The 20,280-nt window shown below is 43.9% G+C and overlaps 1 protein-coding gene across 3 annotated transcripts in view; it reads right to left on the reverse strand.

Annotated features, from left to right (window-relative positions):
• Positions 1–361: 361 nt before the first annotated feature.
• Positions 362–20,280, reverse strand: part of KLHL18 (kelch like family member 18) — a 590,797-nt gene continuing 570,878 nt past the window's right edge. For all 3 annotated transcript variants that reach the window (XM_069645788.1, XM_069645787.1, XM_069645786.1), the window contains 2 exons: positions 12,579–12,690; positions 362–10,453 (listed from right to left, as the gene is read on the reverse strand). In XM_069645788.1, coding sequence (XP_069501889.1) covers positions 10,070–10,453; positions 12,579–12,690 — 496 coding nt within the window. In that variant the 3' untranslated portion in view covers positions 362–10,069. The remainder of the gene's footprint in view (positions 10,454–12,578; positions 12,691–20,280) is intronic.

Raw genomic sequence — 20,280 nt, forward strand, 5'->3', positions numbered from 1 at the left:
TTTTCCGGGCTCCTCCAGCCCGGAAAACTTAGAAAAAAAAACACAGCTAGTGCTTATTTTTTGTAAAAAAAATAAATAGCACTTACCGAGATTAAGCTGCAGCTTTCCTGCTCTGATCTCTGGTCCGCGTCCTCCGAGTCCCGGCACTAATGAAGGGAAAGCCACCCAGCGGTAGACTTTGTTTACTACAGCTGGCTGGCTTTTCCTTCATTAGTGCCGCAAAAGCCAGCACAGGAGGGCCTCCATTTCACAAAATGGCTGCGCCCCTGTGCTTGCTTTTTCGAATTTTGAGCTTGAATAGCTCCAAATTTTACATAGGAAGTTTTAAAAAGGAGGATGCTAGTATTTTTTTTTATGTGGCCTATCTATTTTTGAAATAAAAATTTTTACTAGACCATCCCTTTAAAATAATCTTGTCAATAGTAGATTAAAAAAAGCCCATTATGCAAGACAATTCCTTCCCCTGCAAGTCATGCATGGATGCCTTGAGCAATGAATTTGTGCCAATTCACTTTTGCAGCACAAAACATCAAACTCACAGAAATGTGTCAATCATGGTTTAAATAACTGCCACTACGATGCACTGGTCATGAGGCTCTTGCAAATGGGTGTTAGTCAGTTTGGGCTTTGCATTGGTCTGCAAATCAAAAGTAAAGTCATTACAAGCAGTCTTGATTACTACGGTTTTTCCTTAACACCTAAGCACTTTGTTTCTCATTTCTTTTGGGTACTTGCATGCTATTTATGATGTTATTTGCAGCATCCTGAACGGTGAATGGTGGGGGCTAAGTTACGGTTACATTAGGACACCACAGATTTCCTCAACTGCATCCAGGAGATTTCAGCACTTAGCTCAGAATGTGTATTGTTCAGCATGATGTCTGCAGTTTGTACACATCCATTCCACATGAGGAAGGGATACAAGCGGTAGAATGGCTTTTACTTAACTCGCAAGCAACCAGAGGTGATCCACAATTCATTTTGAAACTTTTCAGTTTAATACTTAACAACCATTATTTCAGGGTAACTTGTACCTCCAGGCTACTGGTACATCAGTGGCGTCAGCAATGGCCCCTGTGTACGCAAACACTTTCATGTACAGATTTGAGCACATGCATGTGCTAGATAATGCGGAATGGTCCAGTAAGATACTAGTATGGAAGCGTTTCATAGGTGACATTTTCAGTAACTAGTGTGGTACACCAGAAGAATTGACCACCTTCTTTAATCACCTGAACTCAGTAAATCAGAGTATCAAATTCACAATGGAAATTGGGACACCATCCCTACAGTTTCTGGAAGTTTGTTTGGAAATTAAGGACAATCACATTACTACTAATGTTTATCATAAACCAACCGATGTGAACAATCTACTACACTTCACAAGCTTTCATTCAAAATCCATGCTTGGTAGCTTACCATACAGCCAAATCTTAAGATTTAAGAGGATAATCTCAGACCCAGCGGGACTAGATGTTGAATGTACAAAACTACTGGATACATTTGAGAAGAGGGGCTACCCACACACTGTCCTAGAAGAGGCTAAAGCGAGATAATCTAATGTGAGCAAAGATCACTTGCTGACTCCTAGAATAAAAGACAGAGACCCCATTGCTCTATATATCCAAATATTCACAACAGAGTTTCCAAGTAGGGAGAGCCATTAAGAAACATTGGGGTGTCCTGCAGAGTGACCCACTTCACCACAAACTATTTCCCAAATCTCCTAGGATGGCCTTCAAAAGAGGTCAGAATTTAAGAGATAAACTGGTGAGAGCTGAGAAACCTCTGAAAGAGAAACGATTGTTGAGCACAAGAAAGAAGGGTACTTACCCTTGCTTAGGTTGCTCACATTGCAACAATGTGATTAAAGGTGAAACCATTGCACATCCCCAGACTGGCAAAAAATACAAACAGAGACTTTGCTACTTGCATTTCTGTAGGTCTCATTTATGCCATTAAATGCCCTTGTGGCAAATTATATGTGGGTCAGACTACCAGACCAGTAGAAGACAGAATCACCGAACATAAGTCAAACATCAGATGGAAAAATACTAAATCTCCTTTAGCAAGGCACTTCACCGAGAATCTTCACACAGTAGCTCAGGTCAAATTCCAAATATTGGAAGTTGTAAAGAAACCATACAGAGGGGGTGATTACCAGTCCATCCTCCCTCGCAGAGAAAAGTTCTGGATATATCTCTTAGATACTGTGAACCCAAAGGGACTCAATGAAGAGTTTTCTCTCAGGTGTTTTATCTAATGGCTATCTAAGCATTGACACAATTATATCAAGCTACTGTGCAACATGGGGCATTACATCATATCGTACCACAAGGTGGAATACTTGTTAAATTATGACTGTCCGGGTACTGTTGACCGGCCCACCTGTAACCATTTGTTGGTACAATTGAGCAACATTGAAAATTCTGTTTATATGAGTGAATATTCATACAATGCATATGCTGGCGGTGCAACATCTGTTAAAATAGTGCCAGTCCGTGGACTGTTTTACCGGCGCACCTGTCACCGTTTGATGGTATTATGGACCAACAGAGTTGGTATTATGGACCAACAGAGTAAAATCATGTACATGTAGGTTGAATATTGACGAAAGGGACAAGTGAGCAATACTGTTTCTAAAGACCAAAATGTAACTGTTTCATGGTTTAGATTGTTACGTCTGTGACTTCGGCTATTGCCCACACCTATGCAATTCAATGCGCAACTATAATTGAGTAATACAAGTTCCCTTTAAGAGGCGATTTAGAATTTAGCAGCCCAAAGAACTACTTAAATTGATCATCATATGTGTTAGTTACAATCAGTAGTCTAGATTGCTCACTGCATTTATGACCATGAAGATACGTTGCATTTACGCGATTGTAGCACAGAGCTGTAGTACTCCAGTACATACATCCAGTGTGTAGTCTTACACTAGTTTGTGTGTAAACACTCTCTGTCTTGGATTACTAGAGCACATATACCCAGCGAATATTCCGACACCATCTAACATGGCGCTCATATTACATCCAGCTTGACAGGATACGTAGGTAGTGATTACCAGTAGACAGACTTCTTTCAGTCGTCCTTTAGTTTTGATTTCTCAAATGCAACATATGGGGTCCTGGAGCACGCGCAGGTTTTCCAGCGTCCAACAGGGTTGCCCTGACTACGGAGAAACTCACCAGGGAGCGTGCGAGAGGTGCTGCGACTTTACTGATACACGCGCATCTTTGGTAAAAAACACTAAAAGGAAGAAATGTATCCAGGGACGTATGAAAGACATTGCATCCGTGAAGATATACTGTTGTCCTCAGAGGTGAGCAGTACGCCGTGTTAATACACCACACTCCCAGAAGAATCCCCGTCTAACTTTATAGAACCCAGCAACTGAACATTTTGGGTGCTTCTCCATAGATTTTCACCAGAGCATGTTATTGCATATACATCAAAGTAGGAGATACGCCTTCAGCACCAATTAAGGACCCACAGCGCTTGGAAATCATGTTGCAGCCTCTCAGCAAAGAGAGGTGAGTCCGTTTAACTAACAGTCATTTTGCTTAGCATTCCGTTAATATCCATCTCAGAACGTACCTCCAGTGAAGGTTTTGTTGGATACATAGAATGTTCATAATTATTCATATCCATATTTTTGACAGCTCACGAGCCTGTTGAATAGCTGGAACAAGGGTCTGATAGGAATTGATGCCGATAGCACGTTTTGCAAACAGTCTTTTGAAGTGGGACGTTTTATGAACAGAAGATTGTATTGGCTCGTATGGGTGAGACTTATAATATTGTAGAATTTATATTGCTCACAGTCATAAGAGCTCCACCATGATATTTATATGTTCTGTTCACATTAAGGTTTCCAGCCTCGTGACAGGAGAGTTTTCCAGTCTTGATGATTGAGAATCACAACACAGTAGTTCATCACTAACAGAAGTAGCTACAGGCATTTAAATTAAGGTATGCCTATTCCGTTGTGAAATCCTTCCTTATGGTCTCTATTCTCAGAGGTACAATTAATTTATCTAGAGAAGTGGCACTAGACACTTAGGACCAGGACAATGGTTGAAATGTTGCTGTTTCTGTGGGGAACCTTTACCTTCACTAGATAGACAAAAGGTATCTTGAATGTGATGTTTGGTCTAATCCGTCATCGCTCACTCCTTTGAATGTGCTCGAAATTGTTAAAAGATTCTTATTTTGCCCCTTCCCTTGTCATGGGACTCCCTCAGGATTTCTTATGCTAGACTGTGCTATTCCTTAAAAACTAATGCTTGATTGGAAGGCATACAACTGATATACTTTCAAACTGCATTATTGTTTTATAGCTCAATCTTGGCTCAAGAAGAGATGGTTATCTCAAAATGTGTCAGCCTTTCAATTTGAACTGCATACATGAGTTGATGACACACATCCACACAACCAGTTTATTTTTGTACTTGGTATCTGCATCTAATAAGCAAATGAGAAATAATTTGTTTTCCACAATAAATTACTGTGTTTTTTACCAAATGAATGTCCAGAATGTTGTTTATATTGTCAATTGTTGTAAATTAGTACTAGTTTAAATACATAAACTTGGTGAACCGTCTCATGACAGACTAGTAACAGTGTGCAGGGGACAGGAGGGTTCCTAATTTTGGATCCTCTTTTTTTCCCATACGTAGGTGTATCAGTGGTTCTGTGCCAGGCCCACTTTTCCTCCCCCGCACCTTAAATACTTTATAAATAACGAACTATATATGTACTGTAAACCCCTTTCTTTTGGAAAAAATGTGTGGTGTGCACCAACAAATCTCTTCTCATGGTTACATTAAGAACGATGTAATAGTTTTCTGGGAGATTGATGGTACACTGCGCATACAACGTCCCTTCAAGTAAAGTTATTACAGTGTCTTCTGGTTTTTTACATTATCTATGACAACATACCTCCTTACTCATCCAATGGCTGTGGCTTGCGGTCATGTTCAGAGGGCTCCTAGCCTGGCACATGGCCTTCTGTCAAGGACAGCTCAGTCACCCGATGTGCCCACTGGGCATGGCACATATCCTAATCACACAGGCAACCAATCGCTAATCCCAATGTAAGAGTGTAGGTGGATTCACTTTGCACACTCATTTTGTTTGATGGCTAATAAAGGGGAACTGTTGCCAGGAACGTCTGAATCCTTGCTTTAAGGGAAGGTTTTCCTCATTGCTGCATTTCATTTGTGCCTTTTAATCTTTTAAGTGGGGATACTTCAACACCCCTTTTACTGCTGCAATTTATTTTTGTGGTAATCCCATCACCAAGGCAGAGTGTTTGTCAGTGTGACAGTATTATTTTGCTCTCTCTGACAATGTACACCATCTTTTTACAGTGAGATAGCCCTGTTCGTTTACTAGCCAAAATGGCAACCTCGTTTTTACACCATGGAGCACAAACCACTGACTTTGTTGGTTGTCTCCCTCATGTATGCTGCTGGCCATGAGCATACATTGTCACTGTATTCCGTTGGCTCCGTCAGAGCCTACAAAGGCAGGCTGAGTGAAGGGGAAATGGTTTCGGCTGTGTAGGAGTCTGCCAGACACCTTATTCTACATTCCTACCCAAATGATGGAACAAATGTGTCTGGCCATCCTGGATTGGATGGCTGCCCAAACTATAAATGCTGCTCGTCTGGTGTTAGGTGGGCTGCGGTGACCATATCTGGTGTGGATCCAGAACAATCTTAATTGACTACTAGACCTGAAATCCAAGCCAGCAGAGCCGACCTTGATGGATGCTGGGGGTTCCTTCTGGGTGCCTTATTGCTTCCAGCTCTCCTCCTTTTATGGTGAAGAACTGCCACTTATCGACCAAGGGAAGCTTCACTGAATAGGGACGAATTAGCAGTACTGGACAACTTGCTGGGACTCCACCGAATCTCCTAGAACAGAATGCTGCCCATCCTGAGAGGGGATTCCTTTTGTACTTGACCCGCGGCTGCGCTGCATGCTACTCACTCCTTTAAAGGACATCCTTTTCGTGGCATTGTTCCCTCTGTTGGAGAGGTGGCTGTTGATCCGGAGGCCTGGTTTCCCACCTAAGCAGCAATTATCCGGTTGCGTCGGTAATTCCAGGAATGCTGTAATGAGAGTTCACATCCGGAAACAGGAACCAATGCTAGCCAGACCCAATCCCAACACCACCTGATCACAAGATTACTCCATAGTGCTTGTGTCCCTGAACTGAAGCCATTCCTCTTCTCACCTCCAATGGTGGAAACTGGGTTTGAAACCTGTCTGTGGGGGGTGGGTCCTCCTGATTTCGTCAATTCGGTCTCCTGTAAGCACTACATAGCAGTTTTGAAACTAACTGAATTTAGACCATTGTCAGTCCTGTTAAAACGTATTGGGAGAAGTGACTAACTCTTTCCCGATATGCAGTGTCACTGTTTGGCGACTGTTCGGCTCTTTGGCTGAGCCATCTCAACCCCTTGCCCATTCTCTACTGTTCAAAAGATAACGACCCTGCTGGTAAGGAGTATGGCTGTACTCTTCCTGTTCTTGTAGCCAGATGCCTTGGAATGCCTGAAAATGTTGCTGTTCGATGAGCCTTTGCAGTGATCTATATTGATATCTTATCTGGGTTTCACTCCTCCTGGAGTCGTGGCTGCCGGAAGCATTCCAAGGGACTTGTAGTATTTCTCTTTGCCGTCTGTAAGGCATTCCCTAACTTGGAAAAGAGGTTTTCTGTGTCTAACCAATTAACCCTAAACCCATCCTTTTTTAATTTCTGCATTTGCACATTTTCAGCATGCAGTTTCCTGATGCATCCAGGCTACGGAATGACAGTACTAAAGATAATTGTCCTTCCATAAGAACTGCCTGTGCCCCGATGTACTCGGGCATTGGTAACCTTGCACAATCAAATATACTAATAAATACAGTTGTGTTTGCAATGCAGATATTGCATAGAACAGTGGACACAATCTTTTTGCCCATGGCATACATTATCTTGCTCTACGTCCGAGGGACTCATTTGTGTAGACGATGTAGGCCTGTGCCTCTCTTTGCTTTTAGCACTAACAAACCCGAGTGCATCATGGAGTAAGACTGATATTTTTCTGAGTCCTTCACACGCATCTGCAGCGGATGCTAGCATGATCTGTTTGGGTTGTTTCATAACTGGGATACAGTGGACAATAGGTTTTTGGTTCACCTAGCGTCTCATTGATGAAACCCTTTCTTCCTCTTCATGCAGGTGGCAATTTAATTGTGCTGAATGACGGACTGATAAGCTTGCATTGGTGCTGCGTGAGTGAAGTGGGCAAAGGTGGTTTCCTGTCCTCAGATTAATATATCGGCATCACCATGAGCTGGGATATCTTTCTCCAAGTCCCCCTCCAACCCCAATCATCCCATTAGGCTTTGTCTGGGTGTATACAAGTGTTGCAAAGCACTTCTGTGGGGGTTCTGCCGAAGCAATTAGGAGTGTTTTCATGGCTCCATTTTATTCTGAGATTCTCTTTTCTTCACCAGAATGTCTAGGGAGATTAGTGATTAGTGTGCGAAGGAATGTTCTTGTGAACCCAGTCACTTGGATGCAAGCTCTTGCATCAGGAATGAGATTCTATACATTTCTCATCGTTGTCCTCTTCTCGTAGGGAAGGTTGAGTTACCTTTGTCTGTCGTCAGTATGGATTGTTTAATGCAGGTGGGGCCATTTAACATACTCTGCTTGTGTGAATTCCTCTGGGAACTTCAGTGTATTGTGATATCAGGGTAGGAAATAACATGGACTTTGGGACACTTTTTGCATCAGAAAATATATTTTCTGTGCGTTGATGTCCTACGTTTTCAATGTGTTCCATTTGGCATTCTGTGCTGCACGCTACCAAATGTTTTAGCGCCATGTTTTTTCAGTATCTCTGCACAGATTTCCCTGGGCCGTTTCTGGGTGCTATTTTATCTTCTGGTGTCAGCTTGTTTAGCCCCCTTATACTAAAGAGGCCCATTTGCTGAGCTAAAGGGTGCCCAAGGGCCCAACTTGCTTCCTCCTTCAGCGCATGCATGGGCATGCAGCAACCTCTGCCACATTGTTTTGCACTCATTTTCTCTGCTGGGCCACCTTTAAAAGGGTCCCTGAAGTGATTGGGTGTGACTGTGAAGGAGCCTTGGTAATAATGTGTGGTGGACCAGTGTGTGTCACCCTGTCGGATTCTTAAGTCATTTGCACATTTTAGAGTTCCATCAGACTCTTTGTTCTAAGAGTTTATTACTTCCTCCTTAATCTGTGACTCGGCCTGTAGTACCTCCAGCTTCACCTGGTCCCAAGTTTTGGCGGTGCCTGCTTTTAGCAGCCATGGACCAGTATCGCTGTTAGTAGCTTTTGAATGTTTTTAGATTAAACACCTGCAAGCCTAGCAGGTCTCAACCTGGTCCTCTATCAAACAATGGTTGAACACATTAAGGGTATCGATCCAAGAGAACTTGGTTTTGTTATTATGGCAACATTTAAATTGAGTCTTAGTGGCTTCAGACCATGAATCAAAAATTGCAATATTTGTCATTATCATATGACCTGTCCCTACGATATCTTAGGCACTGCCTTGTTCAGCCATCGCTAATCAAGGTCCAACACTCCTTTTTCTCCCATCAATGATGAACATGCAATTTCTTTTAAACACAAAGGAGCACCTAAAGGGAGAAACTGCAGACCTGTTCGCACACATTCATAGGGATCTCATGAGAGGTACGCCAACCACTAATGAAAGGGCTAAGGAAGAGAGCTGCACCTTCCTGGCAATAACAGAGGAGTAAAGGAAGAAGAAAAAAAGGGTTTGTGTAATCAATGAGCCCGAGGAGAAAACATTTCTGAAAAAAAATGTTTTCAGTTTTGGACTGCACAACTTCATATAATTTGTATAATGTGCTATTATGCGGAGACTCCCATGACTGCCATTTCCCAAAATCCGATCACACCAAGTGAAATATCCATATGCTACAAGACAGTTTAAATATACTGAAATTGACAAAGGAAAATCACTAAAACAAATGAACTGCAATCGTTTACCTGTTTTCAAAAAGATAGTTCCCTGCGAAACCTTTTAAAACATTTAAGATGGACGATGGTCCTTGAAATTTAAAATGGCAGAGTCCAATTTCTTCGAGGATGAAGGAAAATAAATATGTAGATAGTCTTAATTTCTTTGGCCATGTTTAAAAAAAGAAATTACCCCAGGATCCAGCCTGGTGAAGGGGGTGGGGTGGGGGTGCTTCTTCTACAGCCTGAGACTATAAACCTGTTCAAGTGCTCAAGGACCATTTTATTTTTAAATGGTCATCCTTGTTTACAGTCTAGTGCCTTTATACTGCCACTGATGTATGTTGTAGCTTCACAATGGAATGCACTTTTTCTAGTTTATTTTGTAATCCTGAACAACCACTTTTTCGAAGCTGTTAAATGTAAATGTACATTTGCTCATGAGTAAACATGGCCATGAAATTGGCAAAGCAGGTGCCATAATTTTTGTTTCAGACTTTCAACGTTCTTAGCCAGAGATTCATTGAAGTAAATATTATACTGCAATCTGAACAGGTCACTGCCCTGAACAAAGTTTTTGCAGCCTATGCACATATGTCACAGTCACATCACATCACATCACCCACTAGCTCTGTGAGCAGCATGAACAAATGATAGGTGAACAAGAGGTTGGTTTGAGGCCCAGGAGACAGCAACAACACCGGTGTATTAGATCGAGAAGTCATGTCCAACATATTAGATCGAAAAGTCATGTCCAACAAAACCAGTTCGGAATAAGCTCACTTTGGGGAAGGTGAAAAGATGAAAGGTGAATGCTACAAAAATCTGTAAAATGAGAACAATTTGCTGTTTAAATAATTCAGGTCTTGGGAAATCTTCACTGACTTCCCGTTAGAGTACAGTACATTCTTTACTCTATGTCAGTGCCTAAGCAAAGCTTTTTATGCTGCATTTTGGACCCACAGAACAAACATTGGAGCACCTTGAGATGGTCATATTCTTCACAGTACAATGAAGACGCGGATCCAGCCACGTTGTGCACTCTAGTTCTCAGATAGTTAGGGGTATACACCCTACGCCAACTCCACCTTCGTGGCACACCATGGGCGCCATGAACGTCCATCGGTTTGTTTCTGGGTCGTACATTTCCACAGAGTTCAAGTTTGACTGCCCGTCATAGCCCCCCACAGCATAGAGGCGCCCACAGTTGGCCACCAGGGAAACACGGCTCCTGCGAGTGTTCATAGGTACAATCAAGTACCACTGGTCCGCCATGGAGCTATAAACCTCTGCAATGCTGAGAAATGCAGAACCATCATAGCCACCGCAAATGAACATCTTGCTGCCAAGCGAGGCAGCTCCATGCCGGCAGCGCTTGTTAAGCATGCTTGCCACTGGATGCCACGTTGCAGTGTGATGATTGTAGTACTCCATCTGCAGCAGAAAGAAGACCACACTTAGATGCATTTTTAACCATTGAATTCCATTTTCTGTTGAAAAAGTCATTGCAGAGTCAATCGGGCAATTCATAAATTCATGTTCCCCAGCAGTACTAATAATCAAGAGGAAAACAGAGCAAATATTGGTTAAGTTAATTGCATCATATTCCATTTTTGTAGGCCTTCTCAGACAATGCACATATTACATATGTTCTACATAAACAGCATGCCATTTGTGAATAGTGCGCACATATGAAATGCATGTGTTCCTGGCAAGTTGTGTGAATAAAATGATGCAAGTAAGCATAAGGATAACATATAGCCTTACTTTGATTCCTTTGTGAAACTGGCCCCATTTTTTTAATGAACACTTGGTATCACCGATTTTGCTATACACTGTTGCCAAATGAACAGATGATGTGATTACCCAACACTAGGACAAATGGCTAGACCAGACCTGCCATGATCAGCAGAAGCAATACGCCACTGGCCCATTTATAAGCAATATCCACAACAGCCCATATTTTTTTTATGTACCCTCTACAAAGTTCTACATTTTTCCCAAGGTACAATGCCTGAATTCCAGTAGGTTAATTCAGCATTTTCTAATACCTGTGGCCAATAAGATGGCCACCAAGAGGGGAAGAAATAACGCACCTTTTTATAGTTCCTTAACTTTGCAATGTAGCAAGGCTTTTAAAATAAAGTTAAAACAATGTTGGGTCAACTTTTAACATGGTTTCAGTATGATTAAACATCAAACCAACTCCACTTTGGACTGAATGTTAACTCCTACAATCCACACAGAAAACGGTTTGAAAATATTGGCTGTGTAACACATTTTCTGTGACTGCAAGAGTGCAGTTTCACTATTAACGTCACTGGAAATAGGCCAGCCTACATAATTGGGGTTTAAGTTTTCAACAGAATTAAACAACAATTGCTGCTGAATTTACCACATGGCTGTATATTAACAATATGAAAGCTGCGCTAGAGCACAACTGGGTGTTTTACTTTCTGCAAATGTGTCAAACATTCCACATAGTTCAAGAAATGTGCAGTTTTTCCCACTATATTTGCAGGAAACCGCATAAGGTGAATATGCTTTGCAAGGTTCTCTGCATAATTAAACTACAAAACCATCAAAACCTTTTTACAAAGTGTACATATTCGAATTATTTTGTTTTAAAGTTAGGACTAAACTTTTTTTATAAACAAATAAGTTTTCACTTTCTAAAAGCAATACATTTTATTTTGTTTAGCAATTTTATTCCAGTGTAAATTCTCATTCGAAGAAGTACAAAACATTCACCAATTTCACTAATATAAAAAGAAATAAATTGTATAAAAAGAAACTGATATTTATCCTCCATTCACAAAAAGGACAAAATGGAGGAAAAGAAAAAAGGTAGATGTGATTGTCAGATAACAAGTTATTTAGGGCTTTTAGCCAATGCTGTATTTGTAAAATGTGGGATTTTAAGTGATACCAACAGGTTCTTACAATCCAAATTTTACATAATTTTATAACTTAAAAAAAATACAAAAAGGTTGGGATTCTTGTTTCCCACAGAAACATAAAAGTAACCCTCAACGAGTTACAATTATTAACATTTTACTGGGAACTCAACCACAGAATTCTCATTTTAAAGTTTTAAAAATGTCCTTCACGATAATACTTTAAAAGTCCTTGATACTGCTTTTCCGAGTAAAAAAGCAAACCTTCCTACATCATTTATGTTGAAATTCTCTTTTTGTTTAGGGAAAAATGCAATCTTGGATGTTTTGAAAGTGATGAGCTTGTTTCGAATTGTTAAAATGTGTTGAGAAGTCTCTGCAGTACCAGTGGCAAATCTTAACTTTATTCCCAAATTAAAAATATGTTCTTGCTAGCAAATGTAATATGCCAGAGGAGAAAAAAGGAGATAATTTCAGGAAGTTCACAAAAAGGAAATTCACACACAGTCCATTAACAGCTCTGCCCCAATAAGTAAGTGGGGATAACATTTAGGTACATCTAGTCATCATTCACACAGTGGTACCAAATTAACAAAAATGCAGAGATACTACTGTTCCAAAATTATGTGCGTCAATAGTTCAAAAAAAAAGGACAAACTTACAGTGTTAAAGATTTGTAGGCCATCATGCCCTCCAGACACATAGATCCTGCCCTCAAACACTGCTATTCCAGATGCACTGCGGTTCGAACTCATGGGAGTCACAACAGTCCACCTAGTCAAAAAAAGCACAGTGACATTTTGCAAATTAGTGTTCCAACTTTATTCCCAGAGAAAGGTGGGCAGTGGAGCAATACATAGTTTTAGTAAAGCAACATCAAGACCATACAACAAACAGAGAAATTATAGAATCGGTGCAAGTTTATCATTCTCCCCTGCAACCAATTTGACAAAGGCCTCTAATCATACCTTCTTTTCCAAAATAGAAGGTGGAGACCCAAAACTGAGGTTTACAAACATAAGTAAAATAAGTTAACACTAATGTACCCGTGAGTGAAATAAGTATAGAGACAAATAATTCTACAATTGCACAACCTGAGCAAAGAAGCACTTTGTACGTTATGATATTAACAATGAATACATTAAGTGAATATTGAAAAAGACTGAGTTTTAGCATGGTTTTAAGAGACATTGAATCCCATCAGTTACAGAATTCTATAACGTACCTACATGGCATCTTCAAAGTTAGCATTTTGATATATCCTGTTTTATACATAGAAAGAAAGATAAACAGAACAGACTTAACTAGAACCACCCCCCCCCCCCCCAACTCTCCCCTCCAATCGACAGACCAGAGTGCAACAACTTTATACATGTGCTAGTCAGATACAATTGTAATACATAAACTGGTGTATATATATACTAAACAATGACAAAAAAGAAAACAATCTGCACAGAACTAAATACAAAAATGCAATACAACCAGGAAGGCTTAAGTCTTTTTCAATAACTTTCATTGAACATTTGCCCTAAAATGTCCTTGGCTCTCGGATGTACCGCCTTAAATACTGCTGCATTGCACAGGTGTCAGGTTCATCAATGGCCATAGCATTCAGACTCTATACTTGAATCTTGAAAAAAGCACAACATGTAATGAAGTCTGAATCACAAGTAGATAAAACCGTTAATAGCATTACTTTTGATATTTCCCCACCCAGGTCCCAGCGCCTTTTTAAGATTTTGCAAATTACATTTTCTTAGAGAAATAGACAATTGCTGGGCAACCAAATACCAAGTGGAGTAGCCCTAGATTTGAAGTGGTTCACTTTTAACATTGCACAAGCCAGAAACAATTTTACCAAACAAGCTCCTCTCTCAACTTGCGCTCTGGATAACAGTAGTAATTTAACCTGTTTCGTGTCCAGTGGTATTGTTAGTCATGTCAGATGTCAGAGGGCAAAAAGGTTCATGTGGTCAGTGTAATCGTGGTCAGTCTGGTCAGGCAGGAAATCGCATTCCCGTCATCGGAAGCAAAAATCAAGACCTGGAAAACAGAATCAGGTCAATTGTTTTGAGCATCACATTCAATGTATGGGGTTGTTACTGTGTTTGGTAAGAAAAAAATGATAAAACAGAAGGACAACTGGTGCTAATCATGTGAGATAATCACCACTCTGGGGAATCGCTCTACGCTAAAAATGTTAGGTCAGAACTTAATACATTTTAAATACTATTTGAAAGTCTAAAATGAGGCTGGGTTAGCAGTGAAAAGCCTATTTTGTGTGTATGAATTTCTAAGGAGAAGTGTGCAAATAATATAAAATTAATATGCATGAAGCTTTTACAAAAAGAAAGGAGTCCCCTAAGAACATGATTTGGGGAAAATTGTATCAAGCTCTCTGAAGAATAGTTGGATGCTCAATCCTGATGTGTCACTGAACACATTACTTACACCGGGTAACATTCTTTCGACTGCATGGTTCCTCCCACGTATTACTCATCTCTGATATCTTCCAGCTTCAGCTGCTTTGGAAAAACAAGTTACTTTCTTACCTGGTAACGTTCTTTCGATGGGATGTTCCGAGGACCTATTCCATATCTATGACGGGTAATGTCCACAGCTGTGCTGCCGAGGACGACCTCCGACGGCCGACGTCACCCGATGCGATAAGTAGGACCCACGACGCCCATAGCCTCAGTTGTAGTTTTTTCCCCCAGAACGTGAGCCACCAGTTTTCTGCCAGTCAGACACACAAGGCCTTGCGGAGCGCAAGCTGCAATCGCAAAAGAAATTCTGCAGCGGGCAAGGTAGGGAGGGAGCGATATGGACTACGTCGTCGGACCATCCCATCAAATGAACGTTACCAGGTAAGAGAGTAACTTGTTCTTCGAGGGGATTGGGTCCTCCGACGTATTCCATATCTATGACAGACTCCCAAATCAGTACCAAGCAAGGAGGTGGGAAAAGAATTTAGAACACAAATTTAGCATGCCCAATCAAATTGCGGAATATAGGACTGCCTTGCCAAAGGCCAGAACCTGCCCTCTGATGGAATCGAGGGAGTAGTGACGTACAAAAGTATGTACTGAAGCCCAGGTGGCTGCCTCACAGATGTGACGAATACGAACACCCCTCTGCAGGGCAGTAGACGCAGCCACTCCCCTGGTAGAATGGGCCCGCAAGCCAGCCGGAGGATCCTTACCCGCCAAGCGGTAACACTCGGAGATAGCTAAAATAATTCAACGAGACAAAGTCTGTTTCGTCACAGCTTGTCCCAAACGCTTTCCAGCGTAACCAATGAAAAGTTGATCGTCCACTTTGACCCGGGACATGCGCGAAATATAAAAGCTCAACGCTCTCCTAGGATCAAGCCTATGGAGCCTCTCCTCTTCCTTACCAGGATGTGGAGGAGGATAGAACGCCGGAAGAACAACCTTCTGGCTCAAATGAAATTCCGAAACCACCTTCGGTAGAAAAAAAGGACGAACTCTAAGGACAACCCTGTCCTTATAAAACACAGTGAAGGGTGGCTTAACTGAAAGTGCCTGTAACTCACTCACTCTGCGAGCGGAAGTAACTGCAACCAAAAACACAGTTTTCAGAGTTAACAGTCTCAAAGGGCAAGAATATAAAGGCTCAAACGGAGCACCCATAAGAAACTTAAGAACAAGGTTCAAATCCCAAACGGGCACCAGAAAAGGTGACGGAGGGAACACATTAGTGAGCCCTTTCAAAAACAGAAATTAAAGGAATCTTAAAATGGGAACATTCTTCAGACGAGCGCTTAAATATGGACAGCGCTGCCAGGTAACCTTTAATGGTCCCCACTTGCAAGCACCTGTAGGCCAAGGAAAGAAAAAAAGACAGAACCATGGGAATGTCACATGCAAAAGGATCCACATTCTTAACTCTGCACCAGTCGCAGAACTTTCTCCAACGGCAACGGTACAGAGACTTTGTTCCCGGCCGCCTAGCCGAGAGCAACACCTCCATCACGTCTTCAGGGAGGTCCCAATCCCTATACCTCAACCTTTCAGAAGCCAAGCGTGAAGGTTGAGGGATCTGACCTCTGGATGGAGAACCTGACCCCCATCCCGTGAAAGCAGATCGTCTCGGTAGGGAAGACGACGTGGAGGGCAGATGGACAAGTCGAGAAGGTCCGGGTACCACATCCTCCGGGCCCACGCCGGAGCAATGAGGATCATCCGGGAACCGAACCTCCGTAACCTCTGTAGTACTTGTGGGATGACGGGGACTGGAGGAAAGGCGTACAGCAGTGGGAATGACCACTCCACCACGAACGCGTCTCCCAAGGCTCCTTTTGGAGGAAATTCTCACGAATTTCCGGTTGACACTGGAGGCGAAGAGATCTACTTGAGGGGTCCCCCAAAGGGCGAAGATCTCCAGGAGAATCTCCTGAGCCAGCTCCCACTCGTGAGAGATCGTGCTCTGCCTGCTCAGAGTGTCCGCCATCTCGTTGTCGTCTCTGGCCAGATGAACAGCCGAGATCAAAACTTCCTGCTGGATGGCCCAGAACTCGAGCTGCATCGCCTCCCTGCACAGAGGAAGTGACCCTGCCCCCCCTTTTTGTTGAAGTAGTGCATGGCCACCGTGTTGTCCGTTACAATCAGTCTGTCTCTGAAAGGCACAGGGAACCCCCCCTCTCTAGATTGGGGTATTAGCATAATAAATTCATCTCAGAAAGAAAATCCAGAGGAAACAATTTACAGAAAAGCGTATTAAGGATTTTATTGTACCCAATACATTTTACTGTGTGAATTTAACCACGAATTATTCTGCACTCAAATATTTTTTTTACGTAGCAGGAATATGTAAAAAAACATCAAAATTTGATAAAAATCATCCTATTAAATAATTCATACATTTATCCGCATCCATACAACATCCATCAAACTACTCATACAACTCATCAAAAAGTACAAGATAAAAACATAACAAATATGACAATTCATCCACAATTTCATTATTATACAAAAAGAAAAACACATAATGCAAGGCCACAATAAGTTTTTTTAAGTGGTCAGCAACAACAACACACAATGCATGGCCACAGTAGATTTTAGAAGAGGTGGTCAGCAATCGTGATAGGCCAAAAAGAGACTTCACAAGTGGCCTTATCCTGGGTTTCTCTTTACTGGTTTCGACGTGTAAGCAATGGTTTTGCTATGTCTTCGTCTTCATCAGGAGATTAAGGGTAGTTGTCTAAGCAACTGTGACAGGAGTCAATCCGTTGTATACATTTTTATATGAAACAGATCACACTGTTGTGCGAATTGGCAGTGTTCTGGTTAACGATCCTGCATGGCAGATGGCTGAATTATAGACTCCAATCTGCGGATAACAGCCCACAAAGTTCGTAGCCGCTGCTGGAACGGGAACTGAAGTCCACGGGACCCGCTGCCTGCTCCGGTCATCTACGGCTTGTTTAAAAGGGGTGAAAGACGCGAATCAGGTGACACTTTCCTCGCACACTCGGCAGAAAAGCCTTCAGGGCAAGCCTGACGGCCCTCAGCTCCAACAGATTGATATGGAGTCTGGACTCTGACGGAGACCAACAGCCACTGACTCAACTCGTTGGCATTAGCTCCCCATCCCGTGAGGGATGCGTCCGTCACGATCGTCACCTCTGGCCAGGGCAGCCAAAATGGGGCCCCCCCCTTCATCAGATTGCCTTCGACGGCCCACCACAGAAGGTCCTGGGCAACCGAGGGCGGCACCTGAACAGGGTCCGACAGCCTGCTGGAGGACTGAGAACACTGGTGCTTGAGTGCCCACTGCAAAGATCTCATCCGCAGACGAGCCTCTGGCACCAGAAGAATGCAGGATGCCATGAGGCCGAGCAGTCTCAAGAACTTGGACGCTGGGAGATTCTGGGCAAGTTGAAACTTGTGCACCATCTGCTGAATGTGAAGAGCCCTCACCTGGGGAGGAAAACACTGCCCCAGGGATGTGTCTAGCACTGCTCTGATGTACTGGAGCCGCTGCATTGGTGTCAAATGGGACTTCCTTAAATTGAGGGGGAAGCCCAGCTTGTGAAGGGAGTGGCAGGTGACGGACAGATGATCCAGGACTTGCTCGGGAGAGCTCCCCCTGATCAACCAATCGTCCAGGTAGGGGTAGACGTGAATTCCCCCCTTTCCTGAGATGCGCTGCCACCACCACTATGAGCTTGTTGAAAACCCTCGGGGCGGTGGTCAATCTGAACAGCAGGACCCGAAACTGAAAGTGCAAGTAGCCAACCGCGGACCTCAGGTACTTCTTGTGCTTGGGATGGATCGGCACATGGAAGTAAGCGTCCTTGAGGTCGAGAGACACCGCCCAGTCCTGAAGTTTAAAAGCCTGGAGGACTTGAGAGAGAGTAACCATCTTGAACTGGTCCTTCCTGAGGAGTTTGTTCAAACCGCGCAAGTCCATGATGGGTCTCAATCCCCCGTCTTTCTTCTAAATCAAAAAATAAGGGGAATACCATCCCTTGTTCCTCTCCGCTACAGGCACCAGTTCTGAAGCGCCTTTCTCCAGCAGGGCTTGTATTTCCTGCGCAAGGAGCTGATCCGGACTCTTCAAAGAGAGGTTCCCAGGTGGATTGTCGTGAGGCCTCTGCCGAAAAGGAAGACAGTAGCCGTGGGTTATGATCTCCAGAACCCCCACATCTGAAGTAATGGCTCGTCCATACTAGAAGATGCTGTGCCAGCCTTCCCCCAACTGGCGAACCATGGGACCTGGCCTCATGACTGAGTGGTAGCGGCTGCGGCGTTGCCTGAGGGCAAAGAGGCAACTGCCCTAGCGGCCTTGGCACCTCGAGTACCCTTGTTTCCACCTCTGGCACTCTTACGGTGGCCTCTTTGACTGCTAGCTCCTCTCGCTTTACTGAAGGACGAGTAATAGCGAAAGGAACCTCCCCTCCATTGCTGTCCCCTAGGACGAAAAGGCGGAGGTTGGCGAACTGCAGCGCCCAACGACTTTGCTGCAGCTTTGGAGTTCTGCAAACTCTCAAGGCTCTCGTCAGCCTTGCTGCCAAAAAGATGTTCACCGTCAAAGGGCATGTTGAGGAGCCGGGACTGCACATCAGGAGCGAACCCAGACTTCCACAACCACACAAACCTGCGTATTACGGTGCTCGACGCCATGGACTGGCTGACACAATCTGCCATGTCCAAACCCGACTGAATGGCCTCACACATGGCATTCTTGCCATCCTGAACCACAGCAAGGAAACCATCCCATTCATCCCCTTCGGGAATATGTTCAGCCGCTAATGCAACACAGTTCCACAGAGTGTTTGTGAAACGAGACAAGGCACATATGAGTTGGCTGCCTGAAGCGCCATACCCCCTGAAGAAAACACTTTCTTCGCCCAGCCGTCAAAACGTTTGTCATCCCTATCCGGAGGGATGGTAGGATACGACGCCTGCTTTGCCGGGGACGTAGCCGCCTGCACCACCAAACTCTCCGGAGTGGGATACCTGGACAAGTAGCAGGGGTCGCTACTGGCTGGACGGTATTTTCGCGACAAAGACTTGCCCACTGCCGAGAGACTCTCCGGAGCAGTCCAAGCCGCCACCACCCTTCTCTGCAGAGCCATATGAAACGGCAATACCGGGTCAGTGGGGGGACCAAGATCAAGGATGTCCGTGAGATCATCCTGAACGAACTCCCCTGGGGAGCCGACCAACCCAAGTACTCGGTGACCCGAGACATAAGGCGCCGATATGAAGAATCGGCATGAGTGCCAGGCTGCGGCCTACAAAACTCCACCTCCGGAGAGGTGTCCAGTCCACTGGCATCATGCAGTGACTGGCTCAGGTCATCAAACTGGCTATGGCCCGAGATAAGCTCATCTGGTACCGTAACCGGAACCAAGCCGTCAGAGCCTTCATCACCCTCTGAAATGTACTCCAGGCGGTGAGAGGAAGACATCTGGGGACCAAAGCTGTGCCTGACCTTAGCCAGAGCCTTTCTAGGGGCTAAACCCGTGCCACGGGGCACCTCCAACATCACCGCCTCAAAAGGCGTTGAGGGCGCCGAACGAGTCGGCGCCGGCAGAAACGGCGTCGAGCGAATCGGCGTTGACGTCAGCTGCAGCGCCACCAGCATCGACGGCGCCGACACAGGCCTCGAAGACGGAGCTCCGAGCGTGTTTCTCGACGACCTAGGTGCCGACAGCGTCGACGACCCCCTCGGAGGCGGAGCCTCGAGAGAAATCGTCGACGACCTCTATGCCACAGGCGTCAATGTCTTCTTTGAAGATGGCACAGGATCACACAGTCTCGAGCGCGTCGAGGACCGGAACCTGGCACGGGCATGGCGAGAACGGCTACCCTTGTCCGAGCGGGACCTCTCCCG

The sequence above is a fragment of the Ambystoma mexicanum genome, chromosome 2p (genome assembly GCF_040938575.1).
Source record: "Ambystoma mexicanum isolate Mex_15411 chromosome 2p, UKY_AmexF1_1, whole genome shotgun sequence".
Lineage (NCBI taxonomy): Eukaryota > Metazoa > Chordata > Amphibia > Caudata > Ambystomatidae > Ambystoma > Ambystoma mexicanum.